General features: G+C 38.9%; 1 protein-coding gene across 1 annotated transcript in view; it reads left to right on the plus strand.

Annotated features, from left to right (window-relative positions):
- Nucleotides 1-22610, plus strand: part of TENM4 (teneurin transmembrane protein 4) — a 598102-nt gene that overhangs the window by 406586 nt on the left and 168906 nt on the right. Inside the window, exons 10-12 of the mRNA XM_075050174.1 lie at nucleotides 2953-3123; nucleotides 8115-8329; nucleotides 13819-14029. Of these exons, the coding sequence (XP_074906275.1) occupies nucleotides 2953-3123; nucleotides 8115-8329; nucleotides 13819-14029 (597 nt within the window). The remainder of the gene's footprint in view (nucleotides 1-2952; nucleotides 3124-8114; nucleotides 8330-13818; nucleotides 14030-22610) is intronic.

The raw sequence follows: 22610 nt of genomic DNA on the forward strand, positions 1-22610 counted from the left end.
TGTGGTGATGGGATCAATGTACACAACAAGCTTTTTACTTTAGACAAAATCTATTAACCAAAGACAAAAGTTAACATATTAATGCAAGCCTTTTATCTCTCTGTGATAACACAGTATCTATGTTACAGATAATTCTGTCATATTTTTTATGTTGGGACATTGTAAGACACTTTGCAAACATTTAGGAATGAATGGTGACATAGAATGGTTGATTCACTTGCTCAAGGGGATGGATAACGTGCAAAAAAGCCACAGCACTTCCAGGCTCCCAGTTCTATAGTTACATTGAAGCAAGCTATTCCCTTCATAAGATATCTCCTCTCAGGTGTTTTTAAATGCATTTTACATGTCTGAAAGAAGTGTTCATAGCTTTCCCACTACATCCAAACCAATGCTGAGTTCTTTTCTTGCAGTAAATAAGGATCTACAAGCAGCAAATTCCTCCTAAGGAGAGGAGGGGAAACAATGTCCTTTCAGGAAAACAATGGCCTTTTGGGGAAACAATGGCCTTTCAATGTGTTCCTAAGAGTTTGTGTGGCACGTAGACTTTGATATCCAGAGGACAGAGCAAGTCAAATGGTGTAGTGAAAAAAACCAAAACACTGGCTCAATTCCTGCCTGAACCAGTGATGCCCAATATAAGCTCATGCAAGTCATTGTAATATGAAAACATCTGGTAGATGGAGTTGGGATTAAGCACTCAGAGCCAGCAGAGGCATCCGGACTGCTTGCTGTCTAGGATTGCTTGAGTTTGGAGGAGCAAACAGTACAGTTTTCACTCTGCTTGGAACTACAAACATCCGTGTGGTTAAACGTGGGAACTTGCACGTGCTCAGAACACCTAAGCCCCTGAGCTCTGATACAGCTCAGCAGCACCCAGGTAACACTCTGGTCCATGGAGAGAGAGGTTCCAGCCTGGATGGCATTCTCAGGCAGCATCCAGTACTGACCTTAGTGTGAAAACTGCTGGCAGAGGGGGGCATGAAATGTCTGTTAGGGCTTGTGAACCTGTGAGCATAAAGTTAAGTGAATTAACACACAACCACATTTTAATGCCCAAACAAGTGAACTGAGTCAGTCCTTTAATCTGCTGCAGTTCTCTTTTTCCTTTCTGTAAAGTAGAAAGAAGAGATTCCTACCTGATGAGGTTTTATGAGGTTAATAGCTATGAAGTGCCCCGGCACTCTGATGATGAGGGCCATATAAACACAAAGATATTATGCAAGCATAGCAATGCCAAATGCTTGATGCAAATTCCTTGCTCCCAGTCTGATTTCCTCTCTTCCCTTGCACAGTTTCTCTGCCAAGTAAATATAGTCTTTTCAGATGAAAATACTGGCCCCTCTGCCTAAAGTGTCCTGGTTGAATTCGCAGTTGTGTTGGTGGCATTCCCTCTTGGTATGTGTACCTGTATACAATTTTTGAGTTTTGAACAGGTCCTCAGGAGACCTTCCTTGCTGTGCTTTCTTGCTGTTTGGGAGTTTTGGGAGAGTATTTCCTTTCTTAATGGTTAAGACTTTGTTAACAAACCCAGTCCCCGCTTACATGGTAAAAGGAGAGTTTTACTCTCATTGTGTTTTGTGATGTTGTAGTAGTGCAAAGACAAACTTGTTCATGTTAGTAAATGATAGATGACCTAATTGAGACTGAAGGGAAAAAATCACTGATTTTCCTAATTTACCTAAACATGCTGGCTTTGGAGAACTACTCAGGTTGCTTTTCAATCCTCTTGAAAACATTGTTCCTGATGCACAGGCTTAAATAAACCAACCACTTGTCCCTGACAGTGTTTGCCAAGCTCAGATGTATCTTTGTGAATAAAATGAGAACTACAGGCAATGGAAATGCTCTTTCTTTACTGGTTTGTTTATGGTAAGTGACTGTGATGCTAGTGCCATTGTACAGTTTCTTGGAGAAATTATAGTGTAAAATATCAAGGCGTTCTCTTAAAAAAGAAACATCATTCCAAGTGTAGCAAATATCAGATTATTTAGCTGTCTAGAGCCTGAAGCTAAACTGGATACTGATTGAGTATGAAATGTTTATGTTGGGGACGGAAGAACCGATATGGGAAGCCACATTCTTTTGCTTTATATTTTCAAGGGGCAAGTATTAGTTATATAAGCATATGATTTTCCATACTCCTCATGCATGTGTTTTCTTTTTAAGTATTCTGTCTTGTTCCTTAACTTCACTTGTCTTTATGTAATGCCTTGAAATAGATTCATGTGTGCACTGGATGACTTTGCATGGCCCAGAAACCTACAGAGAGCTATGCCCTGATATCACACAAATCTAAGTGGTGCTGCTTGTTTTCAAATCTTGAGGATGTATATCTTTGATCTGACTAGGAGAAGCTGAGTTGTACTAAGGAGGGCTCAGTCAGTCGCTCGCATTCCTGGTGCTGAGCACAAAGGCATGTGTGCAAGATGGATCTTAAATTGCCTTAGTTTTTACTTGGTCTTATTCAGGAAAAATTGTCAGAGATGTCTATAAGAGCTTCTGTGTATAATTGGTGGGTTAAAAAAAAAAAAAAAGAACTTATATAATATGCTATGAATACAGCAAAACAAATGAGTGCGGTTTCCTGGTATTTTTTGGCATGTTGGTAAATAATACTCCTTGTATTTCTGTGTTCACGGCTTTGTCATCCCAGCCTTGGGACCTTTCTGAAACACTGTGCCTGGTTATTCTCTCATGCTGACAACGGGTCAGGAGTCGTTCTACTGGAAGAAGCAGAATGGATTGGTACAGGTGATCCAAAACAAGTTTAAGTGGGTGGAAAGACTTAGGGAGTAGAAACAGCAGGGGCTGTCTAATTACATTAATCCCATTCTTGTTCTAAAGCAATGACGACTAATAAGGCAGGGAAGCAAGGGTTTAGAAACTGCCCCTGTAGTTCTGAAACTCTCCCAAACAGAAAAAGATGACTTTTCTCATTGCTCACCACAGCCATGCACCTGTTTGGCCTAAACTGGCACCTGCAGCCGATGGAAGGGCAGATGTATGAAATCACGGAAGACACAGCCAGCAGTTGGCCAGTGCCAACGGACGTCTCCTTATATCCTTCGGGGGGCACAGGGTTAGAGTTACCTGACAGGAAAGGCAAAGGAACCAGTGAAGGTATGGTTGGTGTGTGTCCATGTTGTGAGTCTTCTGTCTGCCTCTGAACTCCAGCCATCCAATCTCATGTTCCATTACCCTCAATGCTGCCATCATCAGGTGCTTTTTCCAGTCTTTTACGTCTAGAGCTAGTAGTCATCGGTCTTGTTTCCGTATGTTTCTAAGTTTCATACCCTTCTGATGTCCGCTAATCTGATAAAACTGTGTGCAACCCTCACCACACATCTAAGGCATTCTCAAGGCAGAACCATCTGTACCATATCTCACAGGCTACAGAAGGCCGTCATGAAAACCCTGCCTCGAGTGGCTGTTTTCATGGGAAGAAATTGTGTCTTGAAAATTAAACGATTTCTGGACCATTGGATCAAGCTTTCTCTACAACAGTACAAAAATGTTTGGATTTGCCTACACGTTGCCACCTAGTACCAAATGTTTTGAGGACCAAAATATTTACTAAGAGCTGTTACACTGTGACTTTTGGCACTCCAGAGTTGGCCATCTCTTTGCAAAAGCAGCCAGGTAAAAGGCCTAGTCTCCACAAAGTATCATGATGTTGACAGCTTGCAATTTTAACTGAAATTAGAAGCAACTGATGGGATGTCAATTCAGCAGTGCATTATCCAGCAGCTTTACATCTTACTGTGCTTTGTATAGAGGCAGCACTGCCAAAAGTACCTGTAAGTTCTGCAAAGGAGAGGTGGTTTATCCTTCCCAAGACTTAGCTGGAGAAATGCAAAATTCGAATTTTCAGAAAGCTTTTTTGTTTGTGTGTCAAGCTTCTTTATACGAGCTTAACAGATCCCAGTAAAATTGATGTCATTGGCTATTTTTGGTAGTTATTTTAGGGGAGGAAGTTTTGTGGGTAAGATAAGAAGTATGCTACTGTTCTGGCAACTTACTGAACTCAAAAGTTTCCACAGAGTTCCCTAGACTTTGGCTGAGAGCCCATGTTTACATGTTTAATTTAAATTAATTGTAGCATTTCTTTCTTTAAGAGCTTATCTGTCTTTATTAGTCCAAGTAAAGGCCATAATTATGTGTGTTCCTTAAAACAGTGTTTTTACTAGCAACTGATGGCTGACATCAAGTTGCTGTAAGGAAAAATCAGCTCAGCAGGTTATTCTCAGCAAACCTTACTAGCCAGTACAGCAAGCTGCAGATATCCCTGCTGTTGTGTTCAAAAATACTTCATGACAGATCCTTTTTTTCCCCTCTAACTTGCCATATGTTTTATTTTTGAAACATCTAGTTTTGATCTGTCTGTTTCCTTTTAAAAGTCAAAATGAAAATAAATGGATGTATGCAAAGCTGCCGTCCAAATCAAAGACCTCCACTTGATTTCTTTTTCAGCCATGCTTACAGTGACATCAGTAGAAGTTTTAATTGCTGTCAAAAAGCTCTGCTAAAAGAGAAATGTGGGAAATACCCTAGTTATATTATTAGAAGACCCCTCAAGTTAGTGCTTCATATAGATCTTGGGGAATCTGTAGGCTTTAGAGGAGAATATCTTATCCTGACTAAAAAACCACATCAGAACAACATCTTTATTGCAGGAGTAACACTTCCCAGCCTTAAAATGCAACTCTCTCCCCATCAGGTGACTATGCAACTAATTCTGGACTAGCAGCGTTGTATGGCTGCTATTCTAAACCAGAATGTGTGTGACTGAAATTTATTAAAAAATGGATCGAAATGTATTTAAAAGTCTTCTTGATGACAGTGAAATAGGCTGGAATGTGTTAGAATATCCTTACAGCTGATCTGAATGAATCATTACCAATATCTTGCCAATTCTCAGTAATAGTCATTCCTGCTCATCTGTGGCTCTGCTCCAGCCCAGCATTTACCTGTGTTTAAGCCCATCTCTGTTTAGCAAAGCACTTAATCACATGCTTATATTTAAGCATGTAATTAACTGTGATTGAAGTCAGAGAACTGTGTGTTCTTAAGTGTTTTCATGAGTCAGGGTACGTTGCTGTCAAAAATACAAGCAGATTCAGCAAGGCCTGAAATGAAATAGTTCATTTTGATATCCAAATAAATTAGGAATAGTTGCTACGGCAACTAAAAAGTTCAAGGTAATGTGTGGAAAGAGCAAAGTAATTGACAGCCCAATTAAGAATTCAGACCTGAAGTTAATTTTAAGGAGACAGATATTCTGATTAAAACCTGATTTCTGATTAGAAGCTGAAATTGCTTTCTTATTGTACTTTCTTTATGAAGTATCCATTCCATATGGCCTGATCTTACTGTAGGCTAAAACTGATGAAACACGATGGATATCAGGGACAGAATTCAGCCTAGTGAAGAGAGCCTTTCTTTGGACTTCTGTATCAGGATAAATGTCAACCGCTGGCAACATGATATAACAGCTCTTAGGATATCAGCTTCTCAGACATACAACTGTCCACCAAGAGGAAACAAACTTTGTAATTGTGTGTACAAACAATTATTTCTGTGAAATTGTCTTTTGCAATCACAGAAGCATTTTTGTTCGCATGAGCTAAGCGCTGCTCTCTATACAGGCAGAATACATACTGTGCTCATTTTCTCCAGGCTCTCTCTTGCATAGCAACATCTATCATATTAAATTCTCACCTTCCCTGATCACTCCGATGTACCATCTTTATTAATGAACAATCAGGGTGCATATCAAATACTTTAGGTTTTCATCTGAATTTCTAAGAATCTATAAAACATGTCAGTAGTAATCAGAAAAATATATCCTTCATTTGAACCAAAACATGTGATGTCTTTAGCTATTTTTTACTAGAATTATGAATCTTTTCATCTTACAATAATGGAATAAGAAACTTTGCATGAAGACATGGGAACTGTTTCCTTTAATCCTGACAGTGTGCAAAGTAATTTTTAGTATGCCAAATAAATATTAACAATCCAGTTGATAACGTAATCCCCTTCAGAATCAAGCTAGTTGATTTTCATTGTACAATTGTACTCTATCAGCACAAAATTATTCGGAAAGTATGTCCATTTACCTAAGCTGCTTCTGATTATTTCTATTAATATACACTTTGACTAAAAAGTCAGCAGATTTTCCCCCTGTATTTTTTTGATTGCGATGAACAAAGAAAGTTAAATAAGGATCTTATAAAATTACCAGTATCTTTTATTCTATGAACATGTATACAGCCTTTGCTTTCTAGACTGTGCTTGTATGCATAAAACTTCTGCCAAAAGATAGCACAGAAATGATACAAGCCATCAAGTCCCTTTCCAACAGTGTACTTAAGCAGCTGCTAACTTTAAATCAGGGTTTAGTATTATTAGGACCAAAAGTTCTGCTTAAAAGTTTTACATAAGTAAAAACAAAAACAAACAAACAAAAAAAAAACAAAAAAAAAGAGAGAGAAAGATTCTCCATCCTACAAAGAAACACCTTCAGGGACTTGTTTTGTTAACAGTTAATATGCATATAATTTCTATATGGATTTTCAGAGACTGCTGACAATTTACATCTCTTTTTTCCTGGAGAGTTTATGTTGGGATGGTATATGGAGAAGTTACAGGAAATATTGTAATTAATGTTATATAATATTAAAGGAAATACTATAATTTGAAACAATAAAATGAAGGGTTGTTCTACCAATCACCTTTTCAACATGGCAAGTAAATTCTAAAATTTCTAAGACTATTTGACTTGAATTCAGGAGGCGTGGGAAAAGATATTTTTGTTTCCTGTTTCCCAAATGTAGGTTCTGGAAGAAAAAAATCTCACAATGTGGTTTTCCTACAAAAGTTTATATGTTCCTGAAAGTTTCCTTCTCCTTTTGTTAGAATTGCTTGATCTGTGAAACAGAGAGTAGTGTGCTGTAATGGCACAGAAATGAGATAACAAATTTATTTGAATTTCTAAAATTAATAATTAGTCCTTGTTGGTGACATGATGCTCTCCTTACTAAAGCCAAATCTTTACTGGATACTTTCAACTAGAAGTGTCCTTAACTAAAGGCTGTTTGCTAAGCAATTGCCTCCTTCACCATCTTTATGCACTGCAGGTAAAGCTGTGGCCACTGCTTATAGTAAAGGCTGAAAAGGCAACATTCTGGCATTCTGTTTTTCATTCTGCCCCTCATTCCCTGGGCTTCCTTTGAGTCCAGATTTTTTGAAGCAGTCACCAGTTTTGAGAACTGTGTGTGAATTTCTAACCTGGCATTTCTCAGATGTGTTTTCCAGGGATGTCGAGCTCTCTGCTGACTCCCTTGGATATTATGGCATGTACTGATTGCCATCTGGATACCCAGGCTCTCCAACCTGGTAGTCGCTTTAAGAAGCAGATGCCTCCATTTGCTTGTCTTCTGAAAGAAGATGGATAATCATAACACACTTTACAGATTCTATTGAAACCCAATTAAAACCTCTCATGTTTCTTAGTAGATATTACTCAAGTGCTGGGTATGAGTTCCTTCATTTTTCTCAGTCCTTTTTTTTCTTTATCTTTTTTTTGACTGTTGAACAAATTTCAAATACTGTTACCACTGTCAAGAATTAATTTAATAGAGAAACATTTTCCGTTCCCCACTTAGGCATCATTCATGCTGCTGTTCTCCACACTACCATTCCTTTCTGTGACACATGTCTACCTCACTCTTACTACACTTCTCTTTGCTAATTTAATGATGACTTCTCCATCCGTGAGCTTATACTCCTTTAGGATATAATGTCAGATGATTTATTCTTTTCTTCAGAATGTAATTACACACTCTTTGATGTTACAATTTAAACAAAAGGCCATTTTTCTCCAGGTTCCTCTTCCCATATTCATGTTTTCAAACAAAACAGTTACTGAAGCCAGGAGTAACCCTGCCAGTTTTCCTCCCATAATCATATGGATTGGCTAGACAAAGTACTCTGAAGACCTAGGACACTAATAGACTGTTTCTCAAGATCAGTGTCAGAGATACCAGTATGATTGCATTACTTTCAGGATCGAAGGCTAATCCAAGATTTTTGTTCCTGTGTTTTGGCAGGAAAGCCCAGTAGTTTCTTTCCAGACGACAGTTTTATAGACTCTGGAGAAATTGATGTTGGCAGACGAGCCACACAGAAGATCCCTCCTGGTATCTTTTGGAGATCTCAGGTGTTCATCGACCACCCTGTGCATCTGAAATTCAATGTGTCTTTAGGAAAGGCTGCTCTGGTTGGCATCTACGGCAGAAAAGGCCTCCCGCCATCACACACACAGGTAATGGGACCTCATTTCAATTAAATAATAGTGGTCTTAAAATGTATATTCCTACGGCTTATTGTTTTATTTCAGCTATTTCTTTCAAGAATTTGTTGCATGCTTGCAAGGTGTTAAAGGTCATCTATCCAGAGAAAGATAATCAAGCGACAATGGCAAAATTTACACACGTTAACCTGGTGGGCTGTAGGCACAGGCAAAGCAGGCAGTTGCCTAAGGCAGCAAGCTGCCAGAGGAGGAAAAGAGTTTTGAGGGCTGGTGGTCACTGAGGGTATCAGCTGGTTGCTCCTAGCAGCACGAGATATCACCTTCTCCATCCAGTGCCCCTTCCAGCAGCAGCCACACTCAAACTACATCAGAAAGAATAATCTCTTAAGCAGTCTCGTGTATCTCAGGTCTTTCTCCCTCTTTCAGCCTCTGCCTTTCCCCTCTCATGATAAGAGCAGCAAGACTCCAGTCGCTCACCCTCATGGGAGGAAGATTCACTTTCGTCTTCTGTGCTGAAATGCCTTGAACCAACTCTTGGCATTTATGCATGTTGACTGTCAGATTAGTCTGAGATTGGTCAGGGCCCAGTAACTGGTGTATAACCAAACAAAATCAAGTTTTTACAGAAAGCCACCGGCTTACTTAGGCAGAAATCAAGATATAGTTAATATTCTGTAGGATTAAAATGAAAGCGGTTGCTCTTCTTGACACACCTTGGCAAAAGCCATATCAAGAAATCACTTTCTGGGAAAAGCTCTGAAGAACCATCCCCTTAAATAAGGATTTTGTACATTATTTTCTCTACTTTCCATTTCAGTTTCTAAGCCGCTCTTAACCAGATTGATTAATACATTAGCGCATAACTCTCACTGGCAATGCAAAGCATCTTTCTCCCACTTGCATCAGCAAGTTATCAAAGTATTAGCAGGTTTATATTAATGTTGTAACTTACCCTTGCCCTCCACTATTAACTGAAAAGCCTAGCAACCAACACAACTATTTGAGATTTATAGAAACACCCTGCCTCTATTTTCTTTTTGAACAAACAAATATGTTTATTATAATCTCTCTGGGTAATATGGTATTTTCTACATATTAACACACCTGCAACTTATTTATGTCAAAGAGGTGTCATAAATCTACACTTTCTCTGCCTGCTTTTCTGCAGAATAAAAATATTTCAGTAGGATCAGCAGCTCATAAATTCAGTGACACAGTAGTGCTGTTATTGCCAATTTTTAATCAGTCTCTTTTTACATGGAGATTCAAACATTTAAAAATTAAAACTCCTGTATTATTTAATTAAAAACTCAAGTTATGGTCACCTAATACTAATTGTAGATCAGAAGTCAGTGTCGATTTTACTTGTTTATTATCATTATTTTTGTTGTGGAACAGGAGTTATTACATGAATAGTTTCAATTGTTTAAATAACAAATGTAAAATTTAACACATAAACTTCAAGTCTATTGAATGTAAAGCAAAATCTGTAAATGTAGCAGGGCACTACACCCAACCATAGTAATGTTTTAAGCAATTAAGAAGCCCACACCAACTTCACCATTGCTGATCTATTTTCTTTAACCTCATTTTTGTTGGGATGTTCTGAGGGATTTGTCAGTGTTGGGACATTTCCCATTTAAAACAGCACGGTTGTGTATCAGCTGAAGCCTGAGCTGAGAATGAGATGTTGAATGTGGGATGTGGCACATGTCTGTCAGTATTATATGCTGGAGGAGGCAATGCACTCGTTCAGAATCCTTGTAACTGCTGCTCTTTGTGTAGCCACTAATTGAGAGCTGCCAAGTATATAAAAAAAATCATCACCTGGACCAAAACATCACCAAAAATGACCAGAGGGACATTTTTATTCAAACAATAAAAATCATGGTACACTAATAGAAACAGATCACAAAACCCACCCTGTTCTGAAGAAATAACTTAATGAAGCTGCAGATATTGAATCAATAGCAATTTATTACTTGTTAATATTTAATTTCATTTTTAAATTATCCCTTTTCCTAGATTTATTATTTTATAAACCTGCTGTCAATTAAAACATTGTTCTCCTATATATTTTTGTATGATGTTTAATCTCACTATAGTTGATTAGTCTTAGGAGTCATTAAAAAGGTAACCTGCTTTCTGTGTTGAAATTGTAAACTTGTCTCTCATAGTTAATACATATTACATAAATCTCATCTTTCTTTTGCATAATCCAGAGTATCTACTGCATCCCATAAATCTACCCAATGAGTTTTATATTTCCAAATTTTGTAAGGAATTTCATAAATAAGACTTTGGCAAAATGTATGCTTTGAGCAGTGATACAGTCTCCCCTGGAAGAATTTAATAAAGGGTCAATTATTTATCCCGAGCCTATCTAGTTGATGGCAGTAGTAAAATTCTAGCTGATAATCATCTTTTCTTCTTTGTTAGATAATTAGATATTTCTTCTGTATAGATAATCCATTTTCTCTAGCATGAGCCTTAACATGGTCTGTTCTTTTTCCAGATATTTGAATTGTTCCCGGGGCTGTAGACCCTTAGCATATATTCCTGAATTTGGTAAAATGTTAAAAGTCGTATTTATTCATGCTAAACTAACAAACCATTCCAGATTCTTTTGGGGAAACTTTCTGTGCCTGTGGTGATCTGTCTTCTAGTCGAGGTTGCCAATAAACATGGGCACTAATAAGTAGGAAAAAAGTGCAAGGTCCAAATTTCTGTAGTCTTTGAAATAGATCCTGCAGAAGCCTGAAATAGTTTACTGTTAACTAAAGGCATTTCTTCTCATTCTTCTCAACAAATCATAATAAAAGTTACACAATTTTATTATGGTCTATTAGATTTAACCTTCCTAGATCAAATCATTTTTTAAACTCTTTTTACGTAGGTCAAATTTTGTTAAATCATAGATTTTAGGGATTGGCCATCATAGCTTGTGGGAGGCATTCTTCCATTTGTACAATTTGAATTGATTAACATGGTATTTTATCTACAATTTCCTTGCTTGCAATAACTCTAATTGCATATTAAAAATCTCTGACTGTATTAAAATACAATAAAGCACAATCCATTTGTGGTTCAGTTAATATTTACAACTAGTAACTAGTAAGTTTGCAAAGTCATCAACATCCGCAGCAGCATCTTGCAAATTTTTATAAAAATAAATTTTTACTTTGGGCAGGAAGCCCCAAGTAAGCATAACCCAGATTGGACTGTAACAACAGCAGCTCCCCGTAGCTGGGTGCCTTGAAATTGTTTTCATCTCACTAAGCTTTAAGCATCTACATCTAGCATGTAGCAAGAAATGGATGCTTGCAAGGCACAATTCACGGGAAATTTCTTAGTTGTCAACTTTAGGATAAGGCAGATTGCATTCTAGAAGTGTCTCTTTCTTTGACTGCAGTCCAGTGGTTCTAGAAAACTAATTCAAGCTGCCACAGAGATGTCAGCGCTTGAGGAGATGAACTTTACCTATGGTGTCTGCAGTTACCTTTTAAAAATCTAGTCAATCTGTTCCATCATGCTCCAAAATGGAAATGGAAATAAGTAGGTTTTTCTCTTACTGGTTTTTACTTCTTTAGTACACCTGCCCAATGTGTTCCTCAGTCAAACCCAACTCCATTAAGACATTCCCAGCAACCAGACAGCACTGCGATGTCCTCTGTCACTGCCCTTCTCAGTCATGGCCACCTTGAGACCTGAGGAGGAATCAGCCTAGGCCATAGCTCATCCTCAGAGTGGCTACGAATACCTGGCTCGCAAAGTGTCATTCAAACCAGCCTCTCACTAGTATTCTTTTAAACTTAAAGTCGCTAAATCTTTTTTTTTTTCCCCAAAACAGAAACTTACACTTTTAATTATGTATTTTTAGATTTTATATTTCTATATTGTATATTTTTATAATTCGTATTCACATTCTATTTTTTCAAAACAGAAACTGTCTCTGACAAAGCTAACTTGGATATACGCCCAAAAGGAATGCCCTTTGCAGGTGTGCCAGCTTTTACATTCTCAAAGGACACTTCAGCACCAAATTTGAGATCTGTATATAGAAATATAGCAAAAAAATTAAAGCAAGGCTCAAAACTTATTTCATGTAAATAAATAATTAAAAATACAGAGACAAATTTTGTCATTTCCTGTGCAAGCTATGTCATATATAGCTTATTTCTCAAAATGTTGTTGGAAATAAAAACTTTTAATTTTTTTTAACTTAGCGATGACTGCAGAGGAAAGAACATGTCATCAAGTTCTTATCTTGCTTGACTTTGAAGACCATACCAGACAACTTAATAACATAAGAGAAGCACTCAAATTTCGCTACAGTAAAGTCAAAAGGGTTAGGAAGCCTAGATATTGTTGCCACACTCAGCCAACACTCAGCAACCATTCAGTGCAGCAATATTCACTGATACAAAAATAAGTGTTTCTGTTTCTTTCTGCCTGTTTTCCTTCTTCCTGCCCAAAACAACAAGCTTATTTGACCAACTGGATGAGAAAGGCAAAACCAAGTGAAGTCAGGGAATAGAAAAGCTAAGCTGTGCCTCAACTACTGGATTCTGCTTGCAAGATGTCCTGTTCGCCCAAACACATGATAAAACTCAGATTAGATAAGGTTCACTTCACGTTTGTGATGCCTGCTAGGCTTGTATCTGACTCATCCCATTAATATATTACCTGACAAAATACAATTATTGCAGAAAGTCAGTGGAAAGTTATTTAAATAGGGAACTAAAGGTAGTTGCAATACTAGTAGCAAAATCAAAGCAGTTGTTCAGTTTAAGTTACCCTGGCAAAAATTAAGTATGTCCTCTTGAGGAAAATTTCCAAAAGCCACCCCCTAAATGGGACTTTTGTATGTTACTTTATTTCTTTTCCATCTTCATCTTCTATGATCTTTTAACCACTTTTGCTATTGCTTTAAGATAAAACCCTTGTTGGCTAAGCAAAATACTTCTGCAAAACCCCTACCAGAATTTACTTACAGATACCTCTTATCTTTTCCTTGGTGACCCATAGCAATTCTGGCAAATGACCCGGTTAGGCTAGATACATTTTTTTCTGTCTATTTTCCTTATTAGCCAAGACACAAAGAAGCTAACAAATAAGCTTCTTATCATCATGCTTACAGTGCAATTTAGACATGGTCCCTGGACCTCATGTTTCCCTGCCTATGTTTCTACAGAATGAGAACACATCAGTAGGGTCAATATGCCCCAAGTCACATTCTAAATAAAGATGATTTCATGATTCATGTCATTACGGAAAAATACATTCATATACTAGTTATTTCCAAAATGGTTACTTGCAGGTGGTCCAGGAACATACTTGAGTTACCAGAGAAAATCCTGTTTATGATGCTTCTGTAGATGTACATTTCTAATACTCAATGCGAAGTATGTCTGTCTCCCTCACAAGACAAACCCAGAGCAGGAGACTAAGCTTGAGGAAACCTGAAATACACACAAACATCACTCCTTTTTATGTTTCAGTTTGACTTTGTCGAGCTCCTTGATGGAAGACGTCTACTGACACAGGAGGCGAGAAGCTTAGAAGGACCTCAGCGGCAACACAGAGCTTTTGTGCCCCTGTCCAGCCATGAGACAGGGTTTATCCAGTATTTAGATTCAGGAATATGGCATTTAGCCTTCTACAATGATGGCAAGGAGTCGGAAGTGGTTTCTTTTCTTACTACCGCTATTGGTAAGGATTTCCTGTATTATTCCTAAACTCCTAAATATGCCTTGAGGCCAGGTGTTAATGCACATACTCGAATTGCATGGTAGCTTTGTGTGGTTTCAGAGAGAATGCTTATAGGCAATGTATTTAGCAACAGGCTGAATACTGTTAGGCCCTAAATATTTTGTAGGCCTTTTCAGTAACTATATCCGTAATGAGATTCTACCCAGTGCCAAAGATGGATTACAAGCTTGAAATTCCCTGTTTCATTTTCTTCTTTTAATCTTCTTTTTATTTAGTTTTTTTGGTTGTTGGTTGGGTTTTTCCTCTTTCTGGAGCAGAGGTATAGGAATGAGTGAAGAGCACGAGGCAGCACCATGCAACAGTTTTGTGTGACAGACAGTCCTGCCTTTGAGCACTGTCAAAATTACTCAAGCTGGAGTTCAGGCAGAGTACTGGGGCTAAAACTCCGATAAAGACCACTACAAGGCTTGGCAGTAGGAGCCACAATAACAGGAATCTTTGTTTCTCCTTGCTAACAGAAAGAAGCTGAGATTTCTTAAGAAGAACAAATTAACTAAACAGGTCTCAGTTTCTCTGGCAGTAAAGTGCCCTGCCAGTTCAGCGCACAAGCACCAATTTGATGCTGTCCATGGAGGAAAGGATGCTACCTGTGGGCTGCCTGACAGCCCAGCAGACTGGGTATTCTTCCTTTACCCTGTGAATATCAGAATCTGTTTCTGATTCAATAATATTTAATTTTAAATTTGACTGACCTGCTGAAACAGTTCATATACCCAAATTCATTTGGTTGTAATTTAAAGATTGCTCCATAAAACTAGCACTCAGCTTTCTTCTAGCCACAGTGATTGTTTAATGGACTTTTTTTTCTTTGCTGAAAAAAGCAGTCTCATTCCAAAGCTGCCATTAATCCCTCTCCCAGAAGACACATTGGTGTTGAGTCTCAGCTGTCTGCAATAGTTACCTAAGAGCTATGGGCTGTAATTTGTCTTGGCAGGTTAATTAAAAGTTTAGGTCTTATTAAAGCAAAGTCATTAAGATCCCAATATTCCATTTTAGTGCTAAAGTTTATCTAATGCAGAAGTGGAAACACTGCTATAATACTCTGTGTTAAATTTAAAACCTGGAAATGCACCTGTTCAATCCTGTTCACAGTTAAGCAACACCAGAAATAGTTACATGTTAGCTTATGAAATTGAAGTCTTGCTCTATAGAATGTGGATTTACTTTCATTAGTTTCCTTCAGCAATCTGAGTTTTTACTTACAACGACCACCTTCTGCCCAGAAGAACCTCCAGGTATTCTTCTGAAAGCAACTTTCTTTTCCTTGTCTAAGAATTTCTTCAGTTTAAAATTGCCCATCACAGGAAAATCAGTAAGGCTCTCACAGCAGAAAACACTTTTAAAGCACAGTCACAAGTTGTTCTTGTTTTCAAAGTGATGCTAAGTGTTCTAGCAGACTTTTCTCTTGGCCTCGTTGCACTAACATGGGGGGGGGGGGAAGACAAAACATTCTTAATTTGCCTTTGAACAGTAGGGGAATGGTGCGGATGAGAAGCATGTCAGACTGTCTTTAAGGCAGTCCTATTTTTTTTTTATACTCTGCTCTACCTTCATGACCACATGATAAGCAGAACAGTCCATGATATACAGTCCATGATATATTCTATATATCCCCTGTTGACCTTGAATCAATTCTGTGTTTCAGTACAAGGAAGTTTTCTTTTGCTATACAAGAGAGAACTTTGCCCCATACGTGGGAATCGCTTTGCCCGCTGGCAGCTGTATATCAACACAAAGCTATAGTGTACAGGAAAAACTGTTTAGGTACAAGCTATGCACTTTGAAACTCACTTGAGATAAGTAAGAATTTTAGGTAGGAAAACGTGGCTTCTTGGCTAGACTTTGGCCAGAAAAGTGCAGCATTTTTATAAGTACCATAAAAAAATGTAACAGCCTTAACAAGTTGGTACCTTTCTTCTTAGTCTAGATTTCAACAGCTTGTTTTAAAAAAAAATCAAGGCAGGTGTTTTGTGTAAATGTACTGTAATGCTTCAGAACCTTTCTAGTGTATTCATGAGGTCTGGCAAGACATGGTTGCTAGATTTTAAGTCTATAAATATTATAGTACTGTAGTGTTATAATTTTTGTCGGTGCCAGAGTAAAGAGGATACAGCAACCTGACACAGTGTTTATGAACCAGGGTGTAAAATTGCAATGCCAAACAAATAAATCAAGTCACGCATGATGAGAGCCTTAGATCTATCTGTGTGGGGTGAGGAACCTGCAGAGGAGTTGTGTTGACTGTCAGAGGCAAGCTGCCATTTAATTTGATTTCTGTGGCAGGAGCACGCAGAAAAATCTCCCTTTATTATTGCACTGACATAGGGCTTACAGTGAGAGTGTGTTTGAAAAGTATAGCTGTGATGCAGGAAGAAGTAGGATCCAGTAATCTGAGGAGAGGACCAGCAGCCTGGAGCTCCTGAATTCTGATTGATGTTCTAATTTTGACCCAGCCTAGCCTTATGCTTCAGCTGCTTACCATGTAAAACTGAGGAGAGTGACATTTCCCCAGAGATGCTGCAAGGGTGATAGAACTGCTGGGAAAATGCATTAAGCATTAATTAATAATCACGGATAATAGTGGAAAGCACAAAATTGATAATGGTGATCATAATGATAAGTTCATAAAGCCAAACTGTGCAGTCACTCCTTCAGGCAAACCTCCCCTGCGAGTAAGGACTCACCTGAGTAAAGGACCATAGCTTTTACTTCAGCAATAAAAATGTTGAATGGAAAGGGTGCTGATTTTCCAAGTATATGTGCTATATTCCAACAGACTGAACTTTTCAGAGCCAGTAAAATCATTGCAGGCTCTGTATGACAATATAAACTGCAATTACTGTGCAGTGCTTGTCTGGAATGATTTGGCCTCCATTATTCTAGCAAAAACTGGAGAAAAAATTGAAAAAAAGCATCTGTATTCCCAGTTTGATAACACACAGTAAATTTCATAAATTGTGAGGCTGTCCATCATACAGTTTTGGAATCTGATATAGCTACAACTAAATCCACTCAGGAACATTAGCACTGATTTTGAGGGCAGGAGATGGCAGTTTAGCCTGTTTTCTAAAAGGATGTGGAATCATCATCACTAAAGAGTTAGGTGGTGTCAAAATGTGTGCCTGTTACATGCCACTGCACGTAAACCCGGGGAGAATACAGCAGCGTAATGCCTGTCAGAGCTTATACTTCTGCATAATACAGGCAAGTCAGGTGGAGGGAAAAAAAGATCATTCTGGGAAAGTTTTCAGCTTTTAATAGCTTTTTTATATCCCATTCCTCTGAATTACAATGCAAGACATTATAAAGGAATGGACAATCAAGGTCTCTCCATAATACATTAACCTTTTTGTAAATGACATTGGTGGCACTTTCTGAAATTTCTAATAGAAACACTTCTCTGAAAAGCGCCTTGTGGATTCACCTCTGCCTGATAGTGGTGATTTATTCAGAGCAATCTTGTATAAGTGGAGCAAAATAGTAGGCTGAGGAATCAGCTGGAATCGGCACATCTGAGACAGGTGTTGGCCAAAAATCTGCTCAGTAGAAGCAAGAAACATCTGAGAGCCTGAAAACAGCATCTACAGAGTCAGAGAGAAAGAGTCTTCCAGCAGCTGTTACTGCTGAGCTCAGGCAAGCTTGACTGTGCAGGGCCACTGAGAAATTAAAAGGAAAAGCAAAATCAGCTGTCTGTGAGAGGAGAGCATCTCTGTTTACCAGCATGTCACCCAACAGGAAGCACATGTAGAACACCCATGATAGGATGCAAGGTTTTATCTCACTTTTATGTTCTGCAAGAGACAACGCTTAAGTTTAAGAAAAGGACCGTTGTTCCTCCTGACCCCTCCACTAACTGTAAAGAAAACTACTGTATGTACTTTCCTCCATCAAAGTGCAAAGCGAGCTGGCGGTGTTATTTATAAGGGGCTGCCAGCACATACAGCACTTTGCAATACACATCAAAAGGCAAGCTCCCTTCTGCAATAGCCTAAAATATAACCCACCCCCATGCAGTACACACACAAGAAGGATACCAACAGAGGAGCACTTCACAGTAGGACTGAGCTAAGAGAGGAGAGAAGAAATTACAGGGCACAAAGGCGAGCATGGGACTGGGAACCCTCCTTGTGTGAGAGGTGACAAGAATGACACTTCCTTAACTCTGAGTGAAATTGCCTTTGTGTTTAGCTTGTTCTTAGCAAAGGGAAAAGGAAGAGCTTGAGTAACTCAGATGTGCATCCCTTATTTTGCTGCCTATGTGTAGGCTAACTTAAACTTTATCAACTTCCAGTTCAGAGGGGATGCATAAGTGTGATCCAAAGTCTCAAACCCATTCACACTTGCTTTGCTAATGTCTGGAAAAGTTTAAATTGGTTTCACATAAATATTGAGGAGTCAGGAGACAGCAGACTAACATAGGGTGTGATTTGTTCTGGCTTACACTTTCTTTTAGCTCCTTAATGCCTGAGTTACTTGACTTAAACCTCCCCCATGTATGATTAGATGTTCAGGACTCTGCATGAGGAAAAGTGGTTTTAATGTTCCAGCTACCCTTTTCCGAACTTCTCCTTACACCATATACAGCAAAAGAAGCTGAAAGTTTAGTAAGTTCTTTGCTGAATCCTGCAGGACCCTTTTTAACTGTGAGTGAGACTCCAGCTGTTCCATGGAAGTGCTCAGTTACTGTAAGTGTTGTTCTCCCCTATTGGATGAGTATGGTCATCTTAGCCCTTCTGTTTCACAGAGGGACTTCTGAGCAATTCCACCTTGTGGTAACTTTCTACAGGTAATTAATTAGTAGCCTGTTCCTTCCCAGACTTGCAACTCTTTTCTTGCTCTGCACAGAAAAAGAAATATAGTGGCATATGAGAGCCATGGCAGGGAGGAAAATCACAACTTCAGTTTTGATGTTATTGATCTCTCTCCTGCAAAATAACAGCAGAGCTTTGCATGCTCTGCAAATAGTTTTCTGCCTTCAGCTCTCTGTGTCCCATTACAAGCCTTTGCTTGACAGACACTCTATCAGATGGTCAATGCTTTTTCTGATTACACCCTCATTGCCATCACCCCTTTTTTGACACTTTGTTTCCTGCTTTCAGTTCTAACCTAGCTTCTCTAAGTGTGGTAAAGCTTGTAGGTCTTAGGTAGTATTTAGAAAAGATACAGTCACTCAATTCAGGTAGGAGGCAAAAAGGACATTTATGAGTCCCTGCCAGGCTGTGATAGGATTTTTTTTCCCTTGTGAGTTTAGTCTCATGAATGACATTAGATTGACAGGTCTGCTTGATTACACTTATCCACAGCATAGGTTTAGGTAATGCTGCAGCGCTGCAGGGCGTCTTCCACTAAACATCCAGCTGGCCACAGGACTTAAGGTCTTTCAGTGAGAATTGAATTAGTCCATGCAGAAGGGTGGCAAGAAAACAGTAGATCGGCATCTCCATCCTAGCCAAATCCTGCCCAGCCTGATAGGTAGGGTATCACCTGGGGAGCCAGAACAGTGGGGTGAACTCCCTCTGTCTGAGCTTTCTATGAGCCGCAAGAATTCCCCTCTGAAAGCAGGTGTAGTAGTGTGCTTGGTGAGATTTCACTTTTTCATCCATCCTATGTGTAAATCTGTTTGCTTTATAGGGCTTAATAAAAAGCAAACATAGCCTGAGCCTGGATCTGGAAATGGAAGGGGGGCTGTGCAGAGATGAAACTTTTACCGTTGTTTTGCGCTCCCTGTGCCTAGAGATTTTTTGTTTTCTATTTTCCATAAAACAGTGATGATGTTTTTAGATGGACAGTGATACGGCCTTTAAAACTTTAGCACCTGGGAGTCAACAATACCTTTATCAGTCCCCCCTTAGTCTTTTCACCATTTTCCCCAAAACTGGTGAGCAGTCTCATTTCCCAGTGAAGTGAGCCAAGGGGATGAGCATGTCCCAGTGTTGGAGTTTATCTCCCTGTCTGCCTTTTCGGATGACTCCTAACAGATTAAGCATTGCTCCCAGTTCTTAAGTCCCCTTCAGCTTCAGTAATGTTTGTACATGATCCTATGGCACACCATTCCCCAAATGTTACCTGCAACTTTCTGCCTGCTTCTGCTGGAGCTGCAGCACTTCCAAGAAACCTGAAGTCAGACCAATTGTTTCAAATCTAGATGTTATTTGTGATGACCTTTTTTCTCTCTGCAAGTGTCTGAAACAATTCTTACATAATAACCCTGCTTCCCAAGCCATAATGGCAGGCAAAATTATTATTTCAGGATTTTTCTTTTGAAGACGTAAGGCATGTCTAATAAAGGGGAAATTAGGGACACATCTCAAAGATAATTAAATAATAAGAAGTCTGTAAAGGTCAGATACTTGGCTGTAAAAACTTCCACAGCTGCTCTTTCCATACAGAGTGTATCTCTTCATTGATGCTCTGTGAGTAAAAGCTAGCAGTGGAAAATTACAGTGTGTAAAGCTAGCTTAGCTTTGAAGCAGAGATGGAATAATTTATTTAATGTTACACTTGAGCTTTTTCTTGTGTTTTTTTTTATTTATTTATTTTGGCTTCTATACGTACACTCCTCTTTCAATAGATCTTATGATTACAAGTGATAATTTGAGTGGGAAAAATGTACAAGCAGACACATATTTTCATTTATATTGTTGTACAAAAGAAATTAAGCCATGTTTGTAAAGATTGCCTGGATGGCAATAAGTATTCATCTCAGTAGAAGTTAGATGCCTGAATGTCTTCAATGATCCAGATTTTGTCTGGGTTTGATCATGCTTTAAAGTGGTAGAAAAACGAAGGTAGATTTGTCCTTTTGAAAAGCTTTGCCTACATCTGTACTTGGGCTGGTAGCCTTGAACTTGCTTGTCAGTGTGCTGTTTGCAGGCAGGCAAGTTCTCTTGATCTGAGAGAGCTTGTACAAAAGGTTTATTGATTGGGGTAATTACTTTAGTTTTAGGGTCAAGAAAAGGTTTATTTAATACTGAAGTTAGAGCCTTTTTCTTTCTTTCTGTTATTTCTGTCCCTTTTTTTTCAGTTCACTTTTTTCAGAACAGCAGAATTCTGCCTTAATAACATAGCATATAGTGCTATCTGAGGGTTTCTGGAGAAATGTGTAAAACAGTACATATGGTTTTCGTTTTTACACTTTTGTATATGCACCCCAGACTGCAGGCTAATGTAAGCACAGCTTGTTTTATTCCTGTGTCGTATTACCGAGCTGCTAGAACAGCTCTGTGCAGACTTTTCTTTCCATGAATGCTCCCCTGCTAAAGCACAGAAATAAGGTTGTGGGAGTTACTCGTCCACTTTGGCAAACAAAAGGAGAACCCTTTCTGTACTGAACAACAGACTTTTAAAGACTTAATTTTCCAAAGGCTGCATTAAAATGTATGTACTTGCATGCATTTAATTGACCACAAAAGAGAACAGAAGCCAACAGCATCGGCACCTCAGGAGTTACCAGACCAATCTCTCCTTTTGCACGGGGGCCGAGTGGGATGAGAAGGACATAGTCTGTACAGTAACTCCTGGCATATGTTGACTTTTTAAATGATAACACCTGGTCTGTGTATTAGATGTGTGACTGCTTTCTTTATCTAAGTGCTACAACAGTCTCAGAAAAAGAGTTACAGAAATTATGTTGAACTGATTTCTAGAGGGCTTGCTGGAGGCTCTGAGAAGGAACACGATTCGACCAAGTTTGTGCAGCGAGTCTGCTAGAGGCAGAAACGGAGCCTTAAGTTCTGCTTTTTCTCTGGCCCTGATCGAAGACCACTGAGAGCTCAATGCAGTTGCCCGAGCACAGGCACAGTGGCACCTGAGATGTGCCAGGGAACTGAGGCCATCTCTACGGGGGGGACAGATCTGACATAAAATCTAGAGGAGACTCAGGGCCTTCTGTAGCAGTGGCTGGAGACCAGGCATCATACTTGAGGGCAAGTCCCCAGCACCAGGCACCTACCTAATTGAACCTCAGACATCAGTCATTCCAGCCAGTACATCCTCATTTATCAGACTGGAGTATTTGCTAAAGACTTTGTGTAAAATGAAACTTAATCTTTAATGCACCCAAAATTATAACATTGCCAAGGTTTCATGGCATTTGTTTGACCAAATGAGAGCACATCTCAGGTCCTCTCTGTGTGTGTGTGCAAGGATGGTTTGCTTTTTTTCCCCTAGAATACACCAACTTACAACATCATTTAAAATGAAACTCAAGGCCAGCTTTAGCCTTGCCCTGAGCTACAAGAGCAGAAATTGTAATGTACTGAATGTGAAGTAACTTCCCGCATACTAGTGCAGCTCCAGAAGTTGAACCCTGAAGGGTGAATAATTGTTGTTTCCTGTATTAGTTTGTAACAATTTATGAGAGTAGGAAGGAACAAAAAAAAATTTCTTTGCAATCCCTTGGGCAAATTAGGGACATGAGAGTTTCATTTACTGGAGTGAAATTCAGGTTTAAAAATATTCCGTCTGCAAAAAAGGAAAACTAGGAAGAAAAGAAATGTTCGCAAGGTGTCTTTCTAGATCT

This window comes from Buteo buteo, chromosome 18 (genome assembly GCF_964188355.1).
Source record: "Buteo buteo chromosome 18, bButBut1.hap1.1, whole genome shotgun sequence".
Lineage (NCBI taxonomy): Eukaryota > Metazoa > Chordata > Aves > Accipitriformes > Accipitridae > Buteo > Buteo buteo.